Consider the following 27784-nt stretch of genomic DNA (forward strand, 5'->3'; position numbering starts at 1 on the left):
TTGATGGTGACGGCCAGCTTGCGGACGCTGTCCGGGGACGTGAACTGGTAGGTGATGTCCCAGTCGTGGCGCCGCGGCTGACGTGACGCCGCACAGTGCCGCGGAAGAGGCTGCAGAGGAGGCGGCGGCTACACCGCGTCATGTCCCCTCTTGCTCGCAGTCGCAGCTGCATTGTTTGGTTTGCTCCGGTTGCTAGCTGCTCTGTCTGTGCGTCGTTTTGAGTTACACTGGTGGATTTGGAGCTCGCCAAGTAGCGAGCTTGGGTTTTTGATGTTTAGAGATGTTTGGAGCCTGCTCCGGTACCGCTGCGATGGCATTGACGGAACACCTCGTACTCGAGCACCCCGAGCGTCACCGGTAGCGCGGTGCCGCGTGGCAGCCGGACTAGCTCACGCGCCCGGTGCCGTCATTGGCGACCAGCGCAATGGCGTCGACGTCGTCGGCGCGCACGGCGCCGGTAAGCGTCCCGGGAAAGAATGAGAGAGGGAGAAAAGGATAATGAAGAAAAAAAGAAAAAAAAATCAAAGGGTAGAAACATACTTACACAGCTGTTTCTCTCTCCAATTTTTCCGGATATAATAAAATGTCTAGCAGCTAATTACCAGTTTTTTGTGGTGCCCTACAGCGGAAACACGTTCTTGCGGTATCTCCTAGCTAATTACATGTTTTTTGGATGTCCTGTGGCAAATTTTGCCTTTTTATTATTACTGCTACCAGATTAAAGTGACTTTGTATGTTGAACCTCACCCATTGTTCTCTGTAACTTTATATTCTTCAGCTTTGAACTGGACTCAGGAATTTTTCCAATCCATATGATTGTTCACTTTTTTCTTGTTTTTAAATAAATACTCTAGTTTGATGTGGAGGAAAAACATAGAAATTTTAGAGGATTTCAATCCTATAAAGCCTTTTGAAACAAAGGATTGAATCTGTCGGTGACATGGGGCCGGGGGTATCGTGACTAGAGGCTTGGGTAGCCGCGGTCACCCACGTGGCCTGACCCCCTCGGGGGGAGGGTCGGGCCCGAGGGTGACGTGGCCACCCCTCCCTCTGTCTCCCCGAGGGGTCGGGCTGCTCCCGTTTCGGCCCCGAGGGCTGGGGCGCCCCCGTTTCGGCCCCGAGGGCTGGGGCGCCCCGACCCCCTGTGGTTTTGGCGCCACGTGTGTGGGTTAGGTGAGCACAGCGGGGCTCACCTAACCGCATTTATAACAGGTTGGACGAGCGCGCCACGCCGCATTTAATGCGGCGCAGCGCACGCTTATCCGGTCCGTGACCGGTCGCGGTGTGTGACCGGTCAGATCGCGGGTTAGGTGGCAACAGGCGGCCTGTCACACGCCTCGCCCCGTCCCGTCGGAATGATGAGAGCTTCCTGGCTCTCGTCCCTAGCCGGAGCCGGCGTGCTAACTCCTGGAGTTGGTATGTCAGTCCCGGTCAGATCCATTCCAAGCTTCAGCGCAAGTATGGCAAGGAAGTCGCTGGCCATTAAATGAAGGTTGAAATGGGCGTCCACCGGGAAAGCGGGCGAGCGGGGCAGGAGGCGTGTGCTCTGCTTGTCAGAGGTCACTTCCGGCTGTAGACTAGCCCTCATTGTAAAAAGCATATTTCCCTTCTTAGGCAACTGGAGGCCCATGTGGTGACCCCTGACCAGATAAAAAGGAGGCCCAGGCCTAGGAGAGGAGGAGAAGAAAAGAGGAAGGGGGGTTGGGACTCTGGCGAATGGGTTCTAGAGCCTGAACTCTCTCTCGCTCTCCGGCTCTCTGTATTCCTTCACGCACAGATCCACCAGAACACAGGAGTAGGGTGTTACGCTTCTCAGCGGCCCGAACCTGTCTACGTCGCCCGTGTGTTGTGCACTTCCTCTCTCGCTGACGTTCCGCAGATCGAGGGCGAAGAACCTCACTTAGCGCCCCCGGCCGAACCGGCAAAGGGGGGCCTGCGCGGTCTCCCGGTGAGGAGCCCCACGCTTCGTCAGAATCCTATCCAATCCTTTGAATTCCTATGGAATGGACAATCCTACATAGATTTTAGAGAAAATTTAGCAAGAGGTTCAACCTTGAACCTCTTGCTAACTTTCCTTTGAATCTATCTCTCTCACCTAATTCCTGGGTTTTTCCTGTGGTTCAATCAAACGGTCATTCCTGTGTTTTTCCTGTGTTTTGCAATCCTCTGTTTTAAACTTACATTCCTATCAAAATCCTACATTTTTACTATTTCTACGTATTCTCAATCCTACGATTCAAAGGGGCCCTTAATAGTTCTGGTGCTGGAGAGGACTCTAGAAAGCAACAATTTAAGCTAAAAAACTGAAAAACAGACCATTATAAGCTAGAACTAAAAGCAGCCAGGGGCAAACGCATGGATTTGAATTGATTGGGAAGAACAGTCAAGAAAAAAGTGTCCTTACGCCATGGCACGTTGGGAAGAATAATCAAGTCACATTGTCCTTACGCCCCGCCACCAAGAATATGTCTCCATGTGATCCTCAAATTCCTTTCCTAGTTCAAGTAGATTCAAGTGCTCAGAATATTGAGGTTTCATTATTTCTCTGATAAAAATCCTATGTTACATTAATCTCGTTTGCACCAGAACTCAAAGGAGTATCCATTTAATTTGAGGGTTAAATTTAATAGATCGAAGAGTCCTGTGGCATGGTATGATTACTTGACACGACATCAGTGAAGAGCCAATTCCACGATTTGCCATCAACAGAGCACACTTCACTTTGCCATGGGCAAGCCAACTTCATGCCTACCATGCCATTGCTTTCATGTGCCTCCATTTACAGTCTGGTTAGGTGGGAAAAATCGACCAATTTGTCCCTGCTCAACATTCTAAGTTCGGGACTTAAAATGTACTACTTCCGTCCTAGCACCGTACATTGTCCCAAAATAAAACTATTTCTTCACCTACCTTCTCCTCTCAACCAATCATAACCATTCTCTTTCATCTACTTACTCTTATCAACCAATCACACAATTCCTCCAATCATGCCCACCTACTTTCTTAATACCCGTGCTAACCTTAAAAATGCTTACATTTTGGCATGGAGGAAGTAGGAAGGATTGTTAATAGTACCAGCCACACTTTTTTTTTATTTTGTGGAATAAAATCAGATCAAAACTCCACATTTTATATCAAAAAAACTAAGTTTTCAGCATTTGGTAACATGCGAATTTTAAAAATTTGCAACCCTAACATTTAAATATCAAAGTTTCACCTAACAAAAGGCACTTGCTGGCATGTCATGGTAGGGATAGTTGACTTGACAGTGGCATGTAAGGGAAATTCGTTTTGTCGATTGCAAATCATGGGATTGGCTCCTTAATGATTGTTTATTAGAATTTTCTTATTCTTATATATCTACAAGGTATGTCAGTTACTGTGTTCCTGGCACCTGTGGATTTACCATCTACCATTTTTTTTAATGTACTGCAAGTGATATTTTTCGACATGTAAAAGCTGTCTATCCACAGGAACTTAAAACTATTATTTTGCTTATGCATATGTTATGATGATACTGTAAAAGTTAGTGCATAATTCATAATACTACCCCGTTCCACATTATAAGACGTTTTGACCTCTACATCTCTCATCTATATTCACTAACATACATATGAATTTGGACACATATAAAGCACAATCATGGATCTATGCATGAATCTATTCGAAACCCAGAACATCTTATAATGTGAAACAAAGCAAGTAGCTTTTTACATATGCTACTTGCTCATGTTTAAAATTAGTAGCATAGATAGGAGAAGTCACTGCATTATCATGTTGTATGTTTATTATAGACCCTTGGAACCCATAACTTGAACCACCATAATCTTCTGTTCTACAACTGGTCCAAATGGCTAGCACTCTGTTTTGCTTGGGCTAATGCAGATCTGAAAGAGCTTGTTAGAATAGTAACTAGTTCTGTGATGTAACCTGGTATAAAACTACAATTTTCAGGAAGTTCCTAAATATTTGTCTACCATTGCAGTTACTGTGAGTGAAATTGAAGCAGCATATGATCCCCACAGAAAATTAAGTAATTCATTCCTCAAGTTAGCTCTAGATGAATAATTCTAGTTTGGATTACAACTGACAAACTTTCAGGAAAATAATTTGGCTTGAAACTTTTTTCTTGTCCAGTAATAATTCAAAAGTGTTCATGCTCGAAATAGAAACAAAATTTCTTTGTTGATAAGGTAAACCGCCAGTATATTGAGTACTTACTTTTAAAGTGTGGTTGGTACAGTATTCACTTGGTAGTTCTTGTGTTGATTGCTGCTAAAAACATGCATTTAACAATCAAGTAAATTCTTTTCATTTTTTTTTCAAATGAGTACCTCAAAAATGATATTTGCACGTCCACTCTTGCATTCTTTTATTTTTGAGAATATATGCAAAAGAGCACATTGTCACATTAATCGGAGAAGAGTCACTTCTATCAATATTTCACTGAGGTGTTGTAATTGTAGTTTCTGTCAGACTGCAAGTGTTGTATGGATGTGGGAGCATTTGCAACTTCTTGTTGCTTTGTATTTACGCTATACGGGATTAAGACTGATAGGATTATCAAACGGGCGCAAGGTTTATTTTTGTTGTTTCTAGGAGATTCCTGCCAATAAACTGAGTCATACATCTTAAATTTTTAATGTTCAATTGCACTTGTTGCTGCCTCTCTTTCTGACGCCTAATAAACTGAGTTATATATATATACTCAACTTGGGAATGTTCAAACTACAAAAAGATATAGTTGTTGCAAATCAGATGTTATGCATCCCTTAATTTTTGTACTATTAGTTTCCCCCATTATGTAATGTAGTCTTGAATATGGTTCCATTATGTAATGTAGTCTTGAATATGGTTTTTTTTCTCTGTGGGTAGCCTTGCGTACTCCTATGTATATATTGGTGGACTATTCCCTGTCAATTCATAACAGATTAACTTCTTAAGTGTGGCTGTCTTGTGTACCATTTGGGTTAACATTGTGAGATCTTGCGAACGCACAGCTGATATGTGTTCTTCTTCATCGACTAATTGCTTTGGCTGCATTTATGTAACATAGGTTTTGACTAAAGGGTTATGGTGTACTTAGTTGGCATTTATGTAACATAGGTTTTGACTAAAGGGTTATGGTGTACTTAGTTGGGAAATTGGAGCTAAGTCTCCCTTAAACCATCTGTTGGGGTGGGAGGACAAGCATGTTCACCAGCCAAGCTACAATGCTCCCAGAAATGTGAGGTGGCAGTAGTGGGGAGCGGATCAGGCTTTTCTCCTTTGACACGTGGGCTAAGTGAATCATGAATTCACCTGCGGTCCTGTTCGTTTCTATGAAATTATGGATTTTCATGTCATGTTTTTTAAACTGCTAAACAATACGTTTCGTGTGAAAATTTTCTATATGAAAGTTGTTCTAAAATATCAGATTAATCCATTTTTAAGTTTGTAATAATTAAAACTCAATTAATCACACGTTATTACCACCTCGTTTTACGTGAAATATTTAATATTTATCTTCATTTTTAGCAGATTTAAACATCACTGCAGTGTCTTTGAAGATAAAAAATCTCAATCCTGGCTTCATTGTATGGTTGAGTCGGTGTAAAGTTTTGGCGTGTCACATCGACATCGAGTTTTATATAGGGTGTCGCATGAGGTGTTTGGACACTAATAAAAAAACTAATTGTATAATTCGTCAGTAAATCGGGAGACAAATTTATTAGGGAGAATAGCCAATACGGTTCATAAAGTTTCGCTCCTAGGTCATTTTAGTCCTTAATATTTTATATTGTCCAAACAAGTCCTTTAAATTTATCACATGGGTTGATATAGTCCTTGGTCCCACCAAAATCGTCACATGGATATGCCATGTCACCCTCCTATACAAAATCTATATGATTTATCCAATTTACCCTTACATATATCATAGGAAAATAAAAAACAAAAGAAAAAAGTTTATATATATATATATATATATATATATATATATATATATATATATATATATATATATATATATATATATATATATATATATATATATATATATATATATATATATATATATATATATATATATATGGTATATGTAAGAGCAAAAATATATGTCAAAAGGGTAAAAAAAAAGGAAAAGTATTTTTTTCCTATGGTTACGTCTAATTCATCCTTATATTTATTATTCTATGATATACGTAAGGATAAATTGGACAATTCATAGAGTTTGCATGAATGATGACGTGGCATATCCATATAATGATTTTGGTGGACCAAAGAATTATTCTAGGCTTTATAACAAAGTTTAACGATTTCTTTGGACTATTTAAAAGGTTAGGGATTATACTGATTCTACAAAAAAAAACTTTAGGAACTACAGTAGCTATTCTCACAATTTATTAAGTCTAATTAATCTGTCATTAGCAAATGTTTACTGTAGCACAACATTGTCAAATTATGGAGCAATTAGGCTTAAAAGATTCGTCTCGCAAATTAGTCACAATATGTGTAATTAGTTATTTTTTTAGCCTATATTTAATGCTTCATGTAGGTGTTCAAATGTTCGATGTGACAATGAAAAATTTTAGGGTGGGATGTAAACAGTGCCTAATTAGAACAAGATCCTTCGCGGATTAAAATGTGGGCCCTCCTTGCTGTAGGGTCCAAATTTGAGTCTCTCTTCCTGCAGAAGCAGTACGACATAGGAGTTGAGTCTTAGGCCTTTTTAGTTGGGTAAATTTCTGGGTTTGGTTATCACATCAGATTTATAAACATACATTTAAAATATTAAACGTACTCTAATAACAAAATAAATTACAGATTCTGCTAGGAAACCGTGAGATGAATTTATTAAGCCTAATTAATCCGTCATTAGCAAATATTTACTATAGCACCACATTATCAAATCATGACGCAATTAGGCTTAAAAGATTCATTTTATAATTTATATGCAATTTGTGTAATTGATTTTTTTTCCTACATTTAATACTCCATACATGTGTCCAAACATTCGATATGTCAGCGTAAAAATTTTTTGTTTTGGAACTAAACATGGCCTTAGTTAATTGAATCTCGATTTGACGGGTCTCCCTACTAAAATCTTATAGTTAACGGATGAAAAAATCCGAGTGGTGTTTGAATTTTCTAAAGATGAAGATGAAGATTAAGTGTTTCACGCAAAATGATGTGGTAATAACGTGTGATTAATTAAGTTTTAATTATTATAAACTTGATAAATGGATTAATCTTACATTTTAGAATAACTTTCATATAGAAAGTTTTTGCACGAAACACACTATTTAACAGTTTGAAAAGCGTGCCACGAGTATCCAAAATTTAATCCAACTTTTGTTGGAGAAAAGAACATGTCGGTTTGTGAAAATGCTTGTATGGGCTGAAATCGAAAATCCACCTCTATATTCTTTTTGCAGATTATGTATAGGGTTTGGCACATCGTTTGCTTATGGATTATCACTCGCGAGTCGGAAAAGTTAAAAAAAACTCCACCCAATACAATCCTTGTGTTCTTTTGTTACTCGAACCACAGACAAGATACTGTACTTGGTTCCTTCAGCTCCCAAATATTGTGCTTGGTTCCTTAGCTCCCAAAAAGGTTAATCGGATCCATATAATTTCAAATTTGCTAATTTTTTTAAAAAACATTACTATTCATGAAACCTGCTACGTGCCACTGAACTTTTATAAAATTTTACGATGTCATTGATATCAAACTCCATCTCAGGACAGCTTTTGGCGTCATCTCCCAGCTCCTTTCTTTCTCTTTGGTCGTCTTCCTCCTCTGGAAGGAAGCCCCCCTTGCTTCTTTCTCTGTCGTGCACATGCGCTGCGCGCGCCATTATTCAAGAAGGGACTGTTACACGGAGCAAATGTTGGCAAGCACAACCTAAGTCGTACTAGAGCCGCAACAAGCACTTTTCGTTCCTATTCCACCGGTCAACGATGACTCTAGTGTGGGCTTCTCCCAGATCCACTCCCAGTTGAACCCACAACAGTCCCGTCGTTTCTACCGCGCGTTGGGTAGGAGCGCGAGGGTGCGGCGGGTAGCTTGTCGGGCCGTTGGCCGCCACTTGTGGAAGCAGACGAAGCCCTGATAGCCCCGTCTCTAATACGGCATGGCTGCAGAGGAAGCAGGACTCTTTGGAAGACGTCGCTAATCTCTGCGCCAGTCCATGGCAGCGGCTCCACTGGCTTCAGCTCCTTAATGGTCACCTCCTCACCGTCGTGCCCTTCGTCATACCATTAGGCAAATCTACTCCCAAACAACATTCAATCCGATTTTAGCTTGGGGGAGCGAGGGTAGGAGTGGCTGACATCACGTAAGCTAAAACTAGGCTCAATGCTGCCTTAGAAAGGAGGTGTTATACCTGATTTTGCGGTTGAGGGATACCATTAGGCATGGACAAGACATGAGAGAGGCCAAATAAACTTATTCCTTTCTGATACCCAGCCTATTGTCAGGAGTAAGGCCTACTTACCGCAGGCCCACGACGTTGATCTTCGTGGCGGGCTCGCAGCCCAACACTCAGCTCGCCGCCGGCCGATTTCGTCGTCCTTGGCTGCCTGCCTCCGTCGCCGCCGGTCGTCGTCGGCGCCCATTTTGTCCCACCTCTATCCACCTTACGCGCATCCTCCGGTAGCAGCACTGCGTGGTTGCGCCGCCGCCGCCTCCTCCTGTACCGACGACAGCAACGCCAAAAACCCTATCCCCATTCCCCTCGCTGCTTGACTGCGCGTTCTCAGCCGGTTTCCCCCTTCTCTTCGTCGTCGTCACCGTCGCGCCTGCGACTCGGCGTGAACGGGGGTGGTGGCCGCAGCAGCGCCTGCGCAGCGAGGGGGGTCTCCTGTGCGTGTTGCGCGGCTGTGTCTTCAGCACTACGGTTCCCCTTCGTCTTCGCCTGGTCGCTTTCACCGATCAATTGCTCTCTCGCCCTCCTGCACGGAGGAGGTAATCTCCCCTTTCTTTTTTTTCCGTATGTCGGGGGATTACGCCTGTCTAATCCCGCCTGGTTTGCTTCGATCTGTGGCAAAAATTTCATGGTGGAGCTATTAATTAGATTTTTTTAATAAAATAAGTGGGTTAAGTTAGCGTCCAATGATATGGTTGTCAGAAAAAAAATTGGGGGAATGCTACTTGCTCATACCAAGCAATGCCCTGATATTCATTTGTCACATCTGCTGATTTATCAGGAGCCCAAGAACTGATGAATCAGAACATTTGTTCTGGTAGCTGCTTTAAAATGCTAGTAGTAGACTATCCTAATCGCTAACACTTGTAATGTACCGAAAGTGAATCAACTGTAAATCACTAAAAGAAATCAACTCGTTCAAGCTTGCAGTAATGTAAACGCAGGCAAAATAGTTCTGGCACTCTGTTGAATGCAGTTCCGTTTGGGCCTTTGACTAATAATTCAATGGTGAACACATCATAAATGTTAGCGTATTTACGTAGTGTCATTTCTTCTTAGAGGGTATGCAAAAGTATACAGTTCACCAGAGAAAATTTATAGGACACCGAAGGCTGATATCTTATACACAATATGTATGTACATGCATAATAAACAATGCTAATTTCATTTAGATTTCTTTAACTACAAAAGAGTATAATTGATCTCAAAGTTGCTAATGTTAGCGACTGGTTAGTTTAGAATAATCCTTAAGCTCCTCGTTTTTCCACTTGCATCTTTTTCTATGAAGTTCCTTTTATAGGCGAGGTATAAATTTTTTAAAACTAAGCTCAATTCTGTTGTTTAATGTTTATTTGGATTTGGGATCAGTAGTGTATTTTACTTGCCATTGAACCTTGATATACGAGTCTCCCTTTTCTTTTCAGGTATGTCCCATCAATCAGACACATCTTCAAGCTCAAATGATTCCGAAGATAGCAACATCATCCACCCAGCCAGCATATACTCTATGGAAGAATTCATTGCTGAGCAAAGCATCGTGGACAATTTTCTTCAGCGGATCATTGTGAAGATTGAGGCCAAGATTGAAGCTCAGAAAGCTAGTACATCTCACCCTCGAAGTGGTGAACGGAAATATGTAAAGAGGAACCGCGAAGAGGGCCATCGACGACTCGTGGAAGATTACTTCTCTAAAGATCCAATCTACAGTGATAAACAGTTCCGTGCAAGGTACCGGATGAGAAGACCCCTTTTTCTACGTATTGTTCATGCCTTAGGTGAGTGGTCTCCCTATTTCACTAGTAGGAGAGATGCCATTAATCGTCAAGGGCTCTCACCTTTGCAAAAATGCACAATAGCCATTCGTGCATTAGCATGTGGCACCCTCGGAGACGCCATTGATGAATACGTAGATACTGGTATCAGCACAGCACTGGAGTGTTTGGATTGGTTTGTGGAAGGGGTGATTGACAATTTTGGTGAAGAATATTTGCGAAGCCCCACTAGTGAGGATATGCAACATATACTACAAATGAATGAGGCACGGGGCTTCCCTGGCATGTTAGGAAGTATTGGCTGTATGCACTGGGAGTGGAAAAATTGCCCAGTTATATGGAGGCGTCACCTTACTCATACCGATCATGGTGCGACTACAATGATTCTTGAAGCGGTTGCTTCAAATGACAGCTGGATATGGCATGCTTTCTTTGGTGCCATTGGATCGAACAATGAGATCACCATTCTCGGCCAACCACAGTTGTTCACCGAATTGTTGAAAGGCCAAGCTGCTCATGTGCAATTTTCTGTCAACAGGAGGCAATACAATACAGGCTACTATCTTGCTGATGGAATATACCCAGAAGGCAATGTCTTTGTTAAAACAGTAACCCTCCCTCAGAGCGAAAAGGATCAATTGTTTGCACGGCATCAAGAAGGAGCAAGGAAGGACGTCCAGGAAGCCTTTGGACTTCTACAATCTCGTTTTGCCATTGTGCGTGGTCCCACTCGTTTCTTTCAACAAGAGACTCTTGTCAAAATTATGCAAGCTTGCATTATACTTCACAACATGACAGTTGAGGATGAGAAAGATATGGGAAGCTCTTGTTTTGACTCGGATGAAATCTTAGGGACACTGGCTGTTCTTTTATCAGATATCAACACTGTGCCTGCTGGCTGTTATGCTGAAGTGGTACGGAGAAATGCTTCTGTTTGTGCTCAACCAACACATGCACAACTTAGAAGGGACTTAATGGAGCATATTTGGCAGCGTTTTGGTCCATTTGGCAACAAGTAAAACAATCAATCCTCCTGTATGGTGAGTCACATTGTCATGTTCGTTTTCCTGCAATTATATCTTACAATATTTTTTCTCCCTCTACTTTTGTTATAAATTTTTGATATATTTGTTTTTGTCTCTAATACTTTAGGATTGGCATCCACTGACATTTTGAATATATTACATAATTATATGTATTCTAAAATCATTCAAAACTGTAGACAAAGGTAAACAAGTTCACCCTTGACCGTAGATATTCCAGTCCAGTTAGTTTATTCTGAAGAAAACCACATTGAATTCTTTACCTTTTTTATTCGTTTACACGACGTTGTGCTTGATGTAATTCTCTACTTCTTCAAATAAAGTTATGATGTTCTGCCATTCAGAAGTTGTTCTTATTTATAATCTTCTTTCGTGATTTCTGCAATCCTCTATTTTTGAAGAAAAAGGAACAATAGTAGAAGTCCAGCGTCTATGAGTTTTAGTTTTCCTAAAGGCATATTGAACATGCCCCACAGTCACATTTTCAGAATTTCGATATTGACACATCTCATAGCTAGAGCAATTCAACATCAAACTATATGCAACTTGCTCGGGCAAAGCCATCGTACTGAAGTTTTTGTTCTATTTATTTTCAGGTTATGTTAAAAGCCTAAGCACCTTTGAGGTTACTGTAAGCCAACATTTTGGAAAGCCAGAATCTCAAACAGTGTCCCGCTGGATTACTTGGGATATTGGACTTCCAACATAACCAATGATGTGGTTCTATTGTTCCCTTTGTCCGACTCGCTACTATTCCAACTTGCTGGTACAAGAGCTAGCTCTGTGCTGCTATGTTCTGTTCCAACTGTGGATGTATTGGGTATTATATAACAAAGAGCATTAGGAGTATATTACTTTTGAGTTTGTGATACTTTATGCCTTAGAGTTTTCTTTTATAGCATTTGGTTCTTACCACCGTTTTTTTAAAATAAATAGAGCTTGTGCTTGCCCCCATCCTGTTAGACGACTTAGGCTGCGTTCGGTAGGACATGTTCCCAACTCCTTCTTTTCGTTTTCCGCGTGCACGTTTTTCAAACTGATAAACGGTGCGTTTTTTCAAAAAGATTCTTAAAAAAGTTGCTTGAAAAAAATCATATCAACCTATTTCTGAAAAAAATATATATTAAATACTTAATTAATCACGTGCTAATTGCACACAGCTTTCCTAGCTGTGTTCGTTAGTTAGTGTTCCCAATCCATGCCACTCGTTTTCTGCGTGCACACTTTTCAAACTGCTAAACGTTGTGTTTTTTCAAAAAGTTTATATATGAAAGTTGCTTAAAAAATTTATATTTATATTGATCTATTTTTGAAAAAAAAACTAATACTTAATTAACTATGCGTTAATGGACTGTTTTTTTTCCGTGCGTAAGGTATTAGTTCCCAACTGGGGGAAACGAACACAACCTTACCATTGTTAAAATTCACTTTAAAACATGGGCATATGTCAAGTTTGTTCATTCCCTCATTTTTTAAAAAAAAAATTGTGTAAGTGAAAATTCATGTCAGAACAGGGGCGTAAATTCACATAAGCATGTTTGATGCCAAAATAGGGAAAGAAGCATCCTAAGAAAAACATAGGGTTCCCTAATCTGCAAGTGTGGGCATTGACAGTTCAAATCTAGCCATCTTAAAGGAATGAGGACAAGTACATATACTTCGGTTTAAATAAATCACAAACTTAGAGAAGTAAGGTAATCACAATTGCAGTGGAAAACAAGAATAAGAGTGCAAATGCCCTTTTTTTTTTTTGGGTCCAAATGAAGGCATCGACAGTTGCAAAGCTTGTTGTTTTATGCAGAAGAAGATAATCAGATTTAACCTGTTTAGGCTTTGTTTGAGAGATGAGGTTGGGAACTCACCTTCGGCGCACGTAAAATGGAGCGACGCATTTTCTTATAATTAATTAATTAATTTTTTTTAAAATGGATTAATATGATTTTTTAAAGCAACTTTCGTATAAAAAAATATTTTAAAAAAAACACCAATTATAGTTTCAAAAATGTGCGTGCGGAAGACGTGGGAGATGAGTTGCTAAAGTGGGGAAGATCACAACCTCGAATTCCGGCCTGTCCGTTTCACGGAGGAAGAAGAACAAGGTACTTTCTCCGTACTCGTAAAGGAAGTCATTTTGGACAGCAACACGGTCTCCAAAACATGACTTGGACTTCTTGTTTCTATGAAAATATTTATTGAAAAGTGATATATGTATATTTTTATAAAAGTATTTTTCAAGACAAATCTATTTATATAATTTTTACATTTTCAAACTCAATAACTTGAGATTTATTCATGATTTATATTACTAAGGTTTGACTTAAACATTATACTAAACGACTTTCTTTACGAGTACGGAGAGAGCGTATTTGGAAGTGTGTGAGGCCCACATGCCAGCCTCAGAGTTGTGACGAATGCATATAGGAATCTCTCTTGGGCCGTTGGCCCAATATGGCGGTGCTGGGCCATCTGATTATTTGGGCCTTCAGCCCAATATGGAGTTGCTGGGCCATCTGGATCAGTTGGGCCCAAGGGTAGCGGATTAGCTCCTATATAAAGTAAGTAGGGTTCCATTCTCTCTCGCCTCCTCGTCTTCTCCACCCCTCGCCGCCGCCGCCGCCGCCGCCTCCGTCGTCTTCTGCCGCCGAGCAGCAGCAGCAGTGCCTTCCACCATGGTGAGTTTCTCCTTCCCTCCCCTCTCTTTCCCCGCCGCGAAGAGAGGATGCGATTGACCCCGTGGTTTGGTTTGGTTTTGGTCTTGTTGCAGCCGAAGCAGATCCACGAGATCAAGGACTTCCTCCTGACGGCGAGGAGGAAGGACGCGCGGTCGGTGCGGATCAAGAGGACCAAGGACGCCGTCAAGTTCAAGGTGCGGTGCTCCAAGTACCTCTACACCCTCTGCGTCTTCGACGCCGACAAGGCCAACAAGCTCAAGCAGTCGCTCCCCCCAGGTCCGTGCCTACATTTCATCCACCTTTTTCACTATTGACTCTGTTCTGGTGCAAGTGGTGGTGGTAGGACTGTGTTTGTTGATGCGAACTGTTAAAATTTGTTTGCTTCTAGGATTATAAAAAATGGCTGGTTGAGACAGTGGTATGGTATGGTTCTGTATGTCCTTTGTAAAATTCAGTTTGGTCTGACATGCTAATCTGGTGGAACTGGTGATAAATGCCCTTCCATTTAGATTTTAGTCTGCATTTATGGAAATCTTAGCAACCAGTAGTTGCATATAGGCCGGAACTTGCTTCAGGATGAGATTGAGCAGTTGCAACCATCCTCCATTGTTCCTGCTTGTGCTTGTACAGCTTGTTATTGTTTACTTGTGATATATTGAGATGCCAGTATGTCTGGCCTATTGACTCAAAAGAAAATGGCATAATGGATATTAACTAAAAAAATTGTGTATCTTGTTATTGTCATTTCATTTTCACCTGTCCTGGTCCTAAGAAAACCAGCAAAAGTAATCATAGCACTGGGAATACCAGTTCAATTTCAGATTAAATATGCTATAAAACTACCTGCCACTAAGCAGAACACTACAATTGCTGACCTGGTCCAACAGACAAAACCCAGCACCCCAAGTTTATGTAACTTTTTCAAAGGATTGGTGCAGCCTAAAGACCAGCCAACTTACAACCCTGTAATACACACAATTGAGCTGTCTATAGTTCATCCTGAATTTATATATGTTTTTTACATTGCTTTCTGTGCTTTACTGTTTTTATCACTGACACATAAGGTACAAAATTTCTTTTGTTGAATTGACCAGCCATTGTTAGCTGTTACTGATTGTGAATTTCTTTTTTCAGGTTTGACTGTCCAGGAGGTTTAAGCATCAAGACAGACTATGCTGTTGGTAGCACCAGGAATGTTTGCTCCAGTTCGCTTTAGTAGCTATTAGAAGGTGAAATTTATATGCTGGGTTTTGAATGTAACACCAAAAGTTTGTGTTGAGCCTTGCTGTTTCTCCTTGCTGGACTTATCTACCACTCATATTGTCCCAAATAGACTGAATTTTGAATCATTTCTCCCTGGTTGCTGGAGAGTTTCGTATTTGTTTTGAACTCAATTTTTACTTCTGAAATTGTGTTGACAGAGCTGTAACTGTTTATCATTTTTGTGTGGTGATGGTGGTGGAATCAGACAATCAGTTAGGCCTTCAGGTTACTTAACACCTACCCGGGTTGTTCTAATGAAAAAAGTTGTGTAGTACTCAGCAATTCTGCATCCTCCAGACTAGTGCGCAGGATTTGCATTTTTATGAAATTGTTGTGCTAAAAAAAGCAGGATTTGCATATTTTCTTTTGAATTTGCATATTTTCTTTTGAATTGCGCTTTCTCGGTTGTTCCTATCGTTTGGCACCCTTGTGCATGATTGTTATGTTGTAGAGCAAAATGTCATTGAGTTCTTGTTCATATGCTGTTCATTTTCTTTCCTACCGTAAATATGAGCAAAACCATCCAAGATAGGCCAGAATTTTACTGGCTAGCACAATATAATTTCAGTTACTAGCTGGCTGGATTTTGCTCGGTCACAATATAATTTCAGTTACTAGCTGGCTGGCATATATAAGATAGCAAACGGGATACTGCATTCCTTCTTTTATAAGGCCAATTTTTTCTTTCCAACGTCCTTTAAAATTAAGGCTCCTCAAGAATGCACGATTTTCAAAGGCAAAATTTGCTACAGGACACTGAATGATTGTGGCCTTTGCCGTGAGACACCTGAAGATCGTGTATTTCCTCGTGGACACGGTAAAAAAGTGGTAATTAGCTGCTGGACACTCCTCCCATTATTTTATTATTTCCGATCGAAAAGGAGAGATAAACTTTGGTTAAAGACAAGTTTACCCATGGGCCCACTTGTCAATCTCTCTTTCTCTGTTCATCTTCTTCCTCTCTTTCTCTGTTCTTCTCTTCCTCTCTCTGTCACGGCACACCTTTTTCAGGCAGGCATCCTTTTTTTCGCGCCGGCGAAAGAGGCCGCGTCCACCGGCCTCCTCTCCACCCGCTGGCGCTCGCTCTGGCGCTCCACCGGAGCCGTCAACCTCGCCGTCCGGCCTCATCCACCGGGGCAACGACGACTTCTCCCTCCACGACGCGTTTGTCCGCTCCGCCCACGCCGCGCTCGCCGACGTGTTCCTGCACCGCGACCCGCAGGATTGGGAGAGGAAGCACGATGTGGTCGCTGGTGTCGTCTCCCACCCAGTGGCGCGCCGCGTCGAGGAGCTCCGTGTCGCCGCCGTCAAGTCCGCCGACGAGCCGTCGTCCGACAAGGAGGTCGCGGAGATGGAAGGGGAATTCCACCTCTCCCTCCGCAGCAACACACAGCCGTCGGAGACGCTCCACGTGCTCGATGTCACCGGGTACGGCAGCTTCTCCCTCTCCGCCGGCGGCGCTCCCGCGGCTGACGACGCTGCGGCTGCGGCTGTGCGTCGTGCAGGTCAAGGACTTGCAGGGCGTCGTCGACTCCGCGCCGGCGCTCGCCACCGTGCACCTCGAGTCCGTCTTCCTCGCCGGGGCGAAAGAAGATGGCTGCGCCCGCGCCCGCCCGGGCAGTGCACCACGTCGGCGTGCGTCGGGAGATAGAGGAAAAGAAAAGAAGAGAAAGAGAGGAACTCGTGTGCTGGGATGCCGCCGTGCGTCGTCGCTGTCGGAGTGAACCCCGGCGATGCGCCGCCTTTGCCGCCGCCCCATCGTGGCCGAGCTGTCTCGGCTCGGGCCGGCCGCCGTCGCGCCTCGCTGCGAGGAAGAAGGGGAAAGAAAAGAAGAAAGAGAGGAAGAACAATATGCATGGGCATTTTGGTACTTACACAACTTTTTCTCTCTCCTTTTGGTACTTACACAGCTAATTACCACTTTTTTACAGTGTCCACGAGCAAATACTTCGGGTGTCCCACAGTAAAGGCCACAATCTTTCGGTGTCCTGTAGTAAATTTTGCCATTTTCAAAACACTAATGAAAAAAGCGCATGATTAGATTGTCACAACACCTTGAATCCTATGGAATGTTTTCATACGATTAGATTGCACGACACCTTAAAATCTAAGAGGAATGAAAAACACAAACTACAAAGAAACCATTCAGATAGAGCATAGAAAAAAAGACAGAATTTGGAAGTAGATTCAAAAGGAAAATTCCGAAGAGATTGCATATGCTTAGGAATCACCCATGAAACACATACGCTTTCATAGATATGTTTCACGGGAATTTTGAAGAAGTTTTAGAGACCCAGTCCTTTGTTTTAAAATGCCTTCATAGAACTTTTATAGGATACAATCAAAGGAGCACTAAACTTTTGGCTATCGACCTCTTAGCAGTGGTAGAACCATTATCGTGTGAAAACACTTTAAAATATAAATATGATGGAAATACTAAGTGCACTTGTAATTTGACTAGGTATTGACCCTGTTGTCAAGAGGGTCAGCTTGCTGAACATTTCGGTCGGATTTGGATCCGGTGCAGTACCTAGTGTTACTGCAACATAAGCAGTCACACTAGGACCTTATGATGCAAATCCAAGGGTCCAAAATCTATGAAGTGCTGTTTACATCTGAAAAAAACTGTAGAACTACTGTAGCAGCAACACTGTAGCATCAGATCTAGACCGTTCATTGAAAAAATGGATGGCTGAGATGATATGCAGTTCCTAACTTGCGGTCACAGTTAGGACTGCACTGGATCTCAATCCATTTCGGTCACTAATATGTGTCGCACAGTCGCACTGTAAATTATTCCGATTGTATTAACATATCAAAATTCTGTCAAATGAGAAAGGTTAAAAATGACAATTTACCTCTTAGTTAACACTGTTAGCTTACCTTCACGGAATAAGGTTAACCTTGATCTTTAATTTTGAAAAACGAGGTCAAACAAGCAAAGTTAAAAAAGTGAGGTCAAATTGGTAGCCAGCTTTTAGAATATGGTTAAATAAGCAATTGTCCCTTAAATTATATTAAAATTATATTAAAGTACGTGCTCCAAAGGAGTATATAATACATGAGCATACATAAGTCCTCCCAGACTAGTATTAACTAGCCAGTAGCCACATCTAAATACCACGTAATCTCAGCACTTCGCCCGCCCGCCGGCTCTGCATTTGGTGATGCTGATCTATTAGCATAGTTGCTTAGTCCAGTTCTTAACTTCTCCAGAGTTATACCAGTATCCACAAGCACACAACTGACCCCCAATTTCCTTGTCTGAAACAACACAGACAAAAGTTTCACGATAAAATAAGTTATACAGCAATTTAAGACGGGATTCATTTAAACATTCAGCAACAAAGGATATGTACGCATCCACAAAAACGTTAAAATTGGAGCCCTAAGTAACCTGTAAAATCAACAAGGAGATTCTATCGTTGATTGGGTTAAATTCCACTAAAAATAAAACACTCCATCATTGATACAGTTGCTATTCCACCGGGATATCCAATCAGGGAAGTATCAAAGAAAAGATCTTACTGCTATAATATTTCTGGCCTCATCATCAAAGAAAAGCATAGACTTGAAAGGTACACCTGTCTTCCGATGGATACTCTGGAAATGCTCATTCTTTGGACTCCAAGTGTAGAATATTTCCTATAGTTAATCAAAATTTATTTAGTGACAACAAGAAGTTACTTCTGACCATATTTGAATAGGAATGAAGGCCGGACATAAGTTTGTTAGCACATTTTTGAACAGTTAATCAAGTCTGTTTTTGCTGCACCTACCACTGTACTATTTTGTACATAATCCTGCTATTATGTTCTTAGGAAACACTTCACTTAATTAGTGTTTGTTTTTACCTTTTCATTTTAAGAACGTGTGGAATAAATAATTCTCACCTGAGCCCCAAACATGAAGTGAATGCCAAGTTTTTCCAGAAATGCTTTTGCAACACCTTTCTTCCTGGATGCTCGAGAAGCAATGGCCATCTCAATTCCCCTATCCTTAAGTGCTTTCAGTATACCTCTAGCTTGTGGATAAAGATAAGGGGGTTCATCTTTTGGCAGACGATCACTGGAATGAAATTGTAACTTGATCAATGTAGCGTCAATTTGTTGGATAAATATAACATGAGTGGTTTGTCAAATGTCATGGGGTGCTGATGTTACCCAGATTATAATGTAATGCTGAAATTGAGAAATGTGGGATGCACCTTATAACAAAAGCTGGCAATTGGATCTAACTATATCGTTCTATAAAGGATATATGGAGAAGTGCAAGAAGGCAGAAGCCAGCCCAACACTGATCTCACAAGTAGATGGAGTATGATAGGTCACATTACATATGAGAAAAGATAAATATTTTCATCAAGTTCCATAACATGTCAGTGTCAAACTGTAACAATTTAGTTAGGTGAGCAAAGTCAATCATTAGATAAGAAAAACAATTTTAACTAATTGACCTTACTAGTCGCCTTTGACTTATACAAGGCTAACAAGATTTCCATATTACCATGTTGAATTTTGCTTTGTTCACCTTACCTTTTATGCATTTGTCTCCATGATTCCTGGTTCTTATTTTACCATTTTAACTCCAAATTTGAGGGCTAGTAGTCAGTGCTGTGTATGCAGAAAACCATCATGTCCGGAAGCTTGAGAAATTCATAGTGTCCTTTGTTTGTAATGTTTCATTTTGTTCCATTGTTCAACATAATTATTTTGAAGGATTCCTAAAGGAAATCTCAATTCCTTTGGAATAAGCACTATTCATGCATTCGGTTTGTAGGATTCAAAGGAAAATTTTCCATAGGAACACTATGCCAATCCTCCAAAATGTACTAATTCCATAGGAATGAAAACATCCACTCCATCCTCTTGTTTAGCTAAGTGTAGGAAAAATTCCTGTGTTCCAATCCTTTGTTTTGCACTTGCATTCCTACATTATTCCTACGTTTTTCCTATTCATGTGATTTGAAAATCCTATGAACCGAATAGGCCCTAAGTAGGTTCTGCATCAAGAGGCTCAATTAAATCCCCAGAAAAGAGACACTGTCACTAGGAACATCAAGGAAATACTTAGGTAATTTAGTACTGTGTATTCAAGGAAAATAAACCACTTTGTTCAATGCTGTTTCAGTCTTATGCAGAAGACATCATGGGCTGAAACCACTCTGAGAATTCAACTAGTGTAAATCAATGTTCTCAAATGTCATATATAAACATACACATTTTCAAAAAGAATTTCAATCTAGACTAAATATGCTACAAATTTACCAAGGGTTATGTTAAGTGGAGCCAATCAAGTAACATAATTATGTTTTTGAAAAAAAATTAAGATAATTATATAAACATTTATCCTTGTGAACACACAAATCCAAACAAACAATAGTGAAGATTGGAATTACAGGGTCTTAAGTCTGAAACATAAGTATGAAATATGCCAAACTGGAGTATAACCCTTAGCCCACAGGTACGATCAACTGATAGATCATAGATTTAGCCTGTACTTGAGAAGCAGAGCTGTGATAATGTGCATGTTCAAGGACAGGAAGAGAGACACATAAGGGAGAGATTGACAAATTGCTTATTTAATTTGGTAATTCCACTCAAATGCCGCTGGAAACTCATAAAGAGGTGTGCAGACCAGAAGAAACTTCAACTAGCTTAATCTAATACCTAACCAAAAGTCTAATAACTGAGTCATTTGACTTAAGACCTAAGCAAGAGCAAAACTACCTGGAAGCTCAGCTAGATCAATCGGTCATTGTGCTATGGTTACTCTGGCTATTTGTATAGCCCCACATGACAAAGCAACCACCAATAGATAATAAAAACCAAAAAACATGCGGCTTATAGTTTTTTTTTTCGAACAGTCAGGCCATTGCCGACGTTTTGTATGAAGAAGAAAATGCCCTATTTTAAGGAGAAAAAGTGACCAAACCTTACAATGCGCAGTTAATTAGGGAAAACTTGGCGAAAACCACAACTACAACACTCTAACTAACCTAAGCTACCAAGACCGTGAAAATAAAGAAGGCGTGGGAATTGTGCCCAAGCCCCAATCCTTTGCCTACCCCAAGAATTTCACAATCATTTCGATGGCTGCTGAAATTATACCAGTTGCCCGAATGACTGTCCCATTGCCCGTTTGCTGAATGTGGAAAACCAAAAGACTAGCTGAATTTGTAGCAAGGTCAGTATGTCTACTATCAAACATACCCAGAAAGTTTTCTAATACCCACACACATTTTCCATAGTCCCTATGTAATTTGTAAATACACATACTCAGACTCTCAGTAGTTATGCAAAACATGTAACTTCCTATTCCTGAAGTAGTTGCATCACTGAAATTAGGCATAGCAAAATTGATGCTTGAAATCGATCCCTCACTAGTCACAGTACAATTTGGCGAGTAATTTTTGTTCACCACATTTTCCCTGCAGTCAATCAATTTGAGGAGTACCTCGAATAATGCAGCATCACAAGCACAAGACAAGCGCTTCTTTGATAATGGGCTATCCCAAACAATTATTCTGAAAGTAGGGAGCCCAAGAAAACGGTATGAGCCCTTGGTATTCAGTATGGGATAAGGAGATGGGAGTATAGGGAATGACGAGGACGAACCACTGGAACGGCCAGAGGGTGTGGTCGAGGTCGAAGACGACGAGCCGCGGGAGCACGGGGTGGGCCGCCATCAGCGCCAGCGCCTCCGCCTTCACCTCCTCCGCGTCGGCCTCCGGCGGCGGCGGCGGCAGCCGCGGGCGCTTCCGCCGCCACCAGGGTACGGAGGCGTCGACGCCCTCCCCGTCGGTGGCGGGCCTAGCGGCCATCGGCGGTGGTGGGATGGCGGGGGAGACGCGGGGAGGGCTCCGCCGCAAGTCGCTTCCCTTCCCTTCCCGCCAGGATCATAGCAGAATATTCGATTTTGTTTCAGAATTCGCCGCCTCTTCGATGGCAGCCTACAAAACTTGCAATTCCCAATGCACCAATTGTATTTTATTTTCAACTAAAAAAATATCCGTGCGTTCCAACGAGCAAAAACATTTTTGATTGCTATACATTATTATACTATTTGGTTTTGGATAAAAACTTACTCCCTCTCCATCTATTTTTGATAGTCATATTTCCAAATCTGAAAAAATTATTTTTAATATGCATATTTCAATCCAACAACTTATCATCTTAATGGCTTTCTTAAATTTAATACGTGAGTCTCCATTTTTCTACACAAGATTAGCTATATGGGCATCGAGAAATGTAAATATTAATGAATCGCTTGTTTACGAGGAATGACTAGTATCATATTTAAATAGATGATAAGTAGAATCAATTATCCTTGGTCTGTGTGCCAAGATAAAATATGACTATTAAAAGTAAATGTAGATGGAGGGAGTATTTTCTTCCTTCCTTTTCAGTCTTGGCCCAGCTCGGTAATTCTCTCTACTGGGCCTACTTCTCTTTTGACCTAGCTCACAAGTAGAGCTATGGGCCTAGCTTGTATAGTCGACGGCGGTCTTCAACCTCGAAGACAATACCGTTTAGTACGATGCCAGAACCGATACTCCCCGTTAAATCCGTTCGAATCTTTTTCAATCTCCCAAAAATAGTTGACTGCTTTTATTCACTCAATCTTTCTTTCCGTTTTTATCAAAATCGCAGCGAATCCACAAAACTCTCGAATATAAATGGTGACTTCTAAATATGGAATATTGAATCCGGTAAATTAAGCAGAACTGAATGAAAAAAATTATGGGAAAAATGATGATGGAGTAGTGGAGAATTGATTTTTGCAATTAATTGGAGGAGGGAAAGCCTGAGAAGGCCGATCAATGTGGCGGTAGTGGTAGGGTTCGGCCCGACGACGAAAAGACCGGTCGGATAAAAAAAATAGAATCCTCACAATGTGCGCAAACCCTTCCGTATAACAAAAATTACGAATAAAATTACGAATAAAATTTAGGGATGAAAAAAAGCGGATGAACAAAAGGGAAAGAAAAAAGTACGAATTACTCCCCCCGGAACTATCGCGGTCGACCGAATTACCCCCTGAACCACAAAACCGGACATTGCTCACCCTAAACTTCCAATACCGGACGAATTACCCCCCTCGTTGCAATCCTATTACCCCCCTCGTTGCAATCCAGAGTGGTTTGTCCTAAGTGGCGTACGCATGACAATCCAGTCAGCATTTTCTTTTTTAAAAAATTAGTGGGACCCACCTGTCATACCCTCTCTCTCTTCACCACCTCTCACCCCTTCACTTCCATCTCTCTCTCAGGCATATGTGTGCACGGCGACACGCCAGGGAGGCCGGTGGACGGCGGCGTGAGGGGGCGGCCGGCGAGCAGGGGCGCGGAGACGAGCGGCACCGGCGGAGGCTGACCAGCTCAGGAATCCCACGTGCTGGTGGAGGCGGAGGATGAGCGGCGCATCGGCGGAGGCGGAGGAATCCCGCGTGCCGGTGGAGGCCGAGGACGAGCGGCGCGTGGAGGCGAAGGCGGCGCCGTCGAGGATGAGCGGCACGCCGGCGGCTCCGAGGGGGTGACGGGGCGGCGCAGCCGGTGACCGCGGAGGCAAGGGCGGTGACGGGGCCGCGTAGCCTCCCGCTCGCCCGCTTGCAGTGGGCGGCCGTTCGCAGAGCGGAGGAGGAGGTAGCGCCGGATGGAATTCGCCGGAGTTTCCTCCCGCTCCCTCCCGGAGTTCGCCGCTCCCTCCTCTATGTCCTGCGCCGCCACCGCCGCCTCTGCGTCCCCCGCCGCCGTCGCTGCCGCTGCTTCTGTGTCCCCCTCCGCCGACGACCGCGCTGAGGAGGCGGCTGCTCGTCGTGGCCGCCGCCGCCTCCTCGTCCCCTGCCGCCGCCTCTCCGTCACCTGCCGCCGCCGCCGCCGCCGCGGCTCCGCGTCACCCGCCCCCTGCACGCCGCCGTCCACCGCCCTCCCTGGCGTGTCGTCGTGCGCTCATATAGAGAGAGATGGAAGTGAAGACCTGAGAGGTGGTGAAGAGAGAGGGGGTATGACAGGTGGGTCCCACTAATTTTTTTATAAAAAATGCTGACTGGATTGCCACGCGTACGCCACGTAGGACAAAATCACTCTGGATTGGATCGAGGGGAGTAATTCGTCTGGTATTAAAAGTTTAGGGTGAGCAATGTCTGGTTTTGTAGTTCTGGGGGTAATTCGGTCGACCGCGATAGTTGTGGGGGTAATTCATACTTTTTCCAAAGGGAAAATGGCGATGACAAAATAACCGGAAAGAACAGCGAAAAAAAGACGGATGGAAAAAAAAAGGACGAAAAAAAGCGGATGGAAAAAATAGAAAAGAAAAGCGGACATAAAAAAGAAAAAAAGGCGGATAAAAGAGACGGACATATACCAATAGGTCTTTTTTTTCGCTGTTTTATAATGTGTTTTATCTCCGGTAATTTTTTTACGGGCTTTTTTCTTCACTTTTTTTAGACGGCGGTTTCTTTTTTCGCGTGACTTTCTTTATTTTTTTTAAGGTCGACGACTTTTTTTTATTTTTGTACGCTCGGCTTTTTCTGTTTTCTCCATCTTTTTTCGCCATTTTTTTTCCGTTTCCAGTCCGGATCGGACTTTTTTTCTCGCTGTTTTTCTACCGCGTTTTATTAAGATGCGTTTTCTTTTCCCGCATGATTTTTTTTCGCCCTTTCTAAAATTATCAATTTTAAGTAGTAGAGATTAAAACCGACTTAAATACGGACGACGTACCAAAATACCGGCAAAAACATTTTAAACTTTTATAATAGGTAAAGACTAGAAAAAAAATATCTATTTTAAAAATATTCTTAATTGACATGGTGCACCCTTAAGTTTCCCATTTCTAGCTTTAAATCCGTTTCATAAATTGCTTGAAGAAATGGTTTAATTTAATCTAGAGCTGAACCCTAATTAATAAATGCAATTGATAATTGGAAATGGTATGGTGGAATTTTTCTTGAGTTACCGATGTTTAAATGCATTAACATGATTTTAGTGGAATTTTCAGAGCCTTGGAAATAATTTTAACCAATGAAAATCTATTCTCTACAATAAATAAATCACAGGAAATTCCTTTTCTTTTTCCTCCTTTTTCCTTTTCTTGGGCCATCAGCCTAGTCCGCCTTCTGTGCCCACGCTCGCCCTCCCTGTTGGGCCGGCCCGCACCCCCTCTCTCCTTTCCTGGTTACTGACAGGTGGGGCCCATCTATCGGGCCCGTCCCCTTCCTCCAGCCGTTGGCGTCGGATGCCGCAACCACTGCTGCCGCAATCTCCGGTCCACCCCGTACCCCGCTGTTGATGAAAAATTCGCGCTTGGCTGATGGTGCCAGAATTGTGTTGGCGCGAACTATATAAGTAAACGAATACAACGGCCTAAGAGATCTGCTTAACTTTAGTGCAGGTCCAAAGGTTGATGAGATGCGGGCATGCCAGTCAGTTTGATCTTGCAACTGATAAGATATACAAATAGCATATCAATGAGCCGATCAGCTGACAAGCCGATGGAGTAATTCTAGCGATAGGATTTTGAGCTACCGGCTATATGGTTGATGTAGAATCTGATACTTGATATAAATAAAGACAATTGGATGATGATAATATAACAAAACAACAATATAATTCAGTCGAAACCAATTGGCTAACATATGATAGAATAAGCACTGATCCGAAGGTTAAAACATATATCGGCTGGAAGTCCGATGTCATTAAACCCAAACGATTAGATAAACAGTGAAACCTTTGTTGCAATCGGCTAAATCCAACTTGTATGTAATCCTTATATGCAACGTCTAGATAACTCATCGGTTGAAACCCCGATGAAACCCTTATTGCCAATCAAAAAGCAGGCTAGAGGTTATGGTTCTAAGCACGACTAGGGCTGATGCAGCGTAAAGTATGAAAGGAACATAATATCTACACAATCAAGCCCTAGACTGATTTTTAGGGTGGTAGATACCTTAGCTAATCTAATATGGTAAAGCAATTTAGCCCATACCGGCATAAACTCTAAAACGAATTTTAGCCGATACAAATAAATTGAACTACCAAACTAGATTAACTAAGATATGTGATAGATATGTGCTTACATTGACAATATCAGAGTGTGGAAGCCCTAGCCCTGCTGATGCAAACATCCACGACAAGTATAAACTCGTCGAAAAAGTAGAAAGGTAAAAAAGGTGGCGATGCACCGAATTTGTATTGACTGCGGAGATAGTTTATTAATCCTTCTTGAACAAGAAAGAAACTTTCCTAAAGATAAAAGTAAAATATAAAGTCCTTATCGGACACTAAACACACTTTTCTAAAGTTAAAATGAAACTAACAAATTCTTCCTAATAAATAGATAAACTGTCATGCCGCATTCTCCTTGAACTCGGTCTCTTTTGGATAAATTTCCTTTAATGGATTAATTTCATTAACCGAATATAGCAAGAATCTGACTATTGGTAACTTGATAATTCCCATCGATCAATTCCTGGATTCTGAAGCTGATACTCACTCTAGACCGATGATGACTTCGGGGCTTACCAAATTTCACTGTTAACACCCACGCCGTGCCCACGTCGCCCGCACACTCCCCCATGTCGCCCGCAACCGCTGCAGCTTTTCGCCCCACTCCCTGCACCCGTTTTCTCCCATTTCACGCAAAATCGGAGCCCACCTCCCCACATCGTCGGAGCCCCACTCCGCCGGCCGTTGCCGCCCTTCCTAGCCACGAGCTCGCCTCCCAAGCCTATAAAATCCTTCACAGAGCCATCTCTCTCTTTTTCCCCAATCTCTCGTGCTCCCCGCGCCCTCGAACCACCTACCCACGCCAAGTCTGAGCTCCGCGGCCCGCCGCTTATCTTCGGCCGCACACCACCGCTGCTAGGGCCGCCGCCACGCCATGCAACTGCCGCCGTGAGAACCACCTTGGCTGCCGCCCCTCACCTGCGGAATCCCACCGAAGCCCCATTTCCCTCGCTCACTGGTGAGCTTCTGCATTTCCTCCATCTCTGGCTAGCGTTTCTCACCGCGCTGCGACTCCTCTCCTTCCCCTGACCTCTCCACCTCCTTCCGTATGTTGCGGTCGTCCCTGCCCGCCTTTTCCAAGCGCCGCCCGCCGCCTGTCTCCTTAAGCGCCAGTCGCCGCCGTCACCCTCCGGTGAGGAGCTCCTCCTCCCTTTTCCTTTGTTTTTATTTTAGCTGTAGTTGTCTCTCTCCCGCACGCCATCGTCTTCGGTCGACATTGCCGTTCCACACGCCTTCCGCCACTGCCTCCCGCATCGCCGTTTGCTGCTGCCGGTGGCTGCATGCCGCCGCATCGCCATGGCCAGCCGGGCCGGCTTTGTGCCGTGCCCGAGCATGACTGCCAGTACCTGCACCGTCCGATCGTCATTGGGCCGATCTGGACCGATGGTCCTGTGGACCGGCGGTGGACCAACCGCATGGTCCCGGTCCACAGTGGACCGGTCCCCTTGAGTCGCTGACTGGTGGGGCCCGCCAAACAGCGCCGACCCCCGGGTTTTATTGCGCAATAAATTACTGAGGACTTTTCTGTTTATAGTGAAAACACAAAGAATCTTCTAAAATTCATAACTAATTTATCCAAGGTCCGTTTGAGTCCATTCAAATTGCAATAAATCCATAA

At 42.7% G+C, this 27784-nt stretch overlaps 3 protein-coding genes and 1 long non-coding RNA gene across 5 annotated transcripts; 3 read left to right on the forward strand and 1 right to left on the reverse strand.

Annotated features, from left to right (window-relative positions):
• The first annotated feature begins 8576 nt into the window (after nucleotides 1–8576).
• LOC4350405 (protein ALP1-like) lies at nucleotides 8577–12097 on the forward strand. The gene is made up of 3 exons (XM_015760084.3): nucleotides 8577–8950; nucleotides 9836–11223; nucleotides 11823–12097. Exon 2 carries the CDS (start codon nucleotides 9838–9840, stop codon nucleotides 11200–11202), a length of 1365 nt encoding a protein of 454 aa, XP_015615570.1. The 5' UTR covers nucleotides 8577–8950; nucleotides 9836–9837; the 3' UTR covers nucleotides 11203–11223; nucleotides 11823–12097.
• Nucleotides 12098–13783: 1686 nt separating this feature from the next.
• On the forward strand, nucleotides 13784–15276 carry LOC4350406 (large ribosomal subunit protein eL38z/eL38y). Its single transcript, XM_015762235.3, has 3 exons — nucleotides 13784–13898; nucleotides 13991–14174; nucleotides 15033–15276. Exons 1-3 carry the CDS (start codon nucleotides 13896–13898, stop codon nucleotides 15053–15055), a joined length of 210 nt encoding a protein of 69 aa, XP_015617721.1. The 5' UTR covers nucleotides 13784–13895; the 3' UTR covers nucleotides 15056–15276.
• A 1611-nt stretch (nucleotides 15277–16887) lies between these two features.
• LOC136354103 (uncharacterized) lies at nucleotides 16888–22052 on the forward strand. Of its 2 annotated transcripts, none has more exons than XR_010737851.1 (2): nucleotides 16888–17028; nucleotides 21598–22052. It is a non-coding gene; the product is annotated as an uncharacterized lncRNA (long non-coding RNA). The 2 variants fall into 2 exon arrangements; XR_010737850.1 differs by lacking the exon at nucleotides 21598–22052 and adding an exon at nucleotides 17093–19302 and having other exon boundaries at nucleotides 16904–17028.
• Nucleotides 18150–22086, reverse strand: LOC4350407 (uncharacterized). Its single transcript, XM_015762234.3, has 4 exons — nucleotides 21779–22086; nucleotides 19055–19229; nucleotides 18690–18806; nucleotides 18150–18425 (listed from the first exon to the last, which is right to left on the reverse strand). Exons 1-4 carry the CDS (start codon nucleotides 21982–21984, stop codon nucleotides 18258–18260), a joined length of 666 nt encoding a protein of 221 aa, XP_015617720.1. The 5' UTR covers nucleotides 21985–22086; the 3' UTR covers nucleotides 18150–18257.
• Between the last annotated feature and the right edge of the window lie 5698 nt (nucleotides 22087–27784).

This window comes from Oryza sativa, chromosome 11, assembly GCF_034140825.1.
Source record: "Oryza sativa Japonica Group chromosome 11, ASM3414082v1".
Classification (NCBI taxonomy): domain Eukaryota; kingdom Viridiplantae; phylum Streptophyta; class Magnoliopsida; order Poales; family Poaceae; genus Oryza; species Oryza sativa.

Bases quoted from the DNA above. Each gene is read 5' to 3' on its own strand.
- LOC4350405 (XM_015760084.3), top strand. From the start codon at position 9,838: ATGTCCCATCAATCAGACACATCTTCAAGCTCAAATGATTCCGAAGAT.
- LOC4350406 (XM_015762235.3), top strand. The intron at 14,175-15,032 runs GTCCGTGCCTAC...TTCTTTTTTCAG, and splicing joins CAAGCAGTCGCTCCCCCCAG to GTTTGACTGTCCAGGAGGTT.
- LOC4350407 (XM_015762234.3), bottom strand. From the start codon at position 21,984: ATGGCCGCTAGGCCCGCCACCGACGGGGAGGGCGTCGACGCCTCCGTA. The intron at 19,230-21,778 runs GTTCGTCCTCGT...ATTTCATTCCAG, and splicing joins ACCCTCTGGCCGTTCCAGTG to TGATCGTCTGCCAAAAGATG. The intron at 18,426-18,689 runs GTAAGATCTTTT...GTGTTGTTTCAG, and splicing joins AGGCCAGAAATATTATAGCA to ACAAGGAAATTGGGGGTCAG.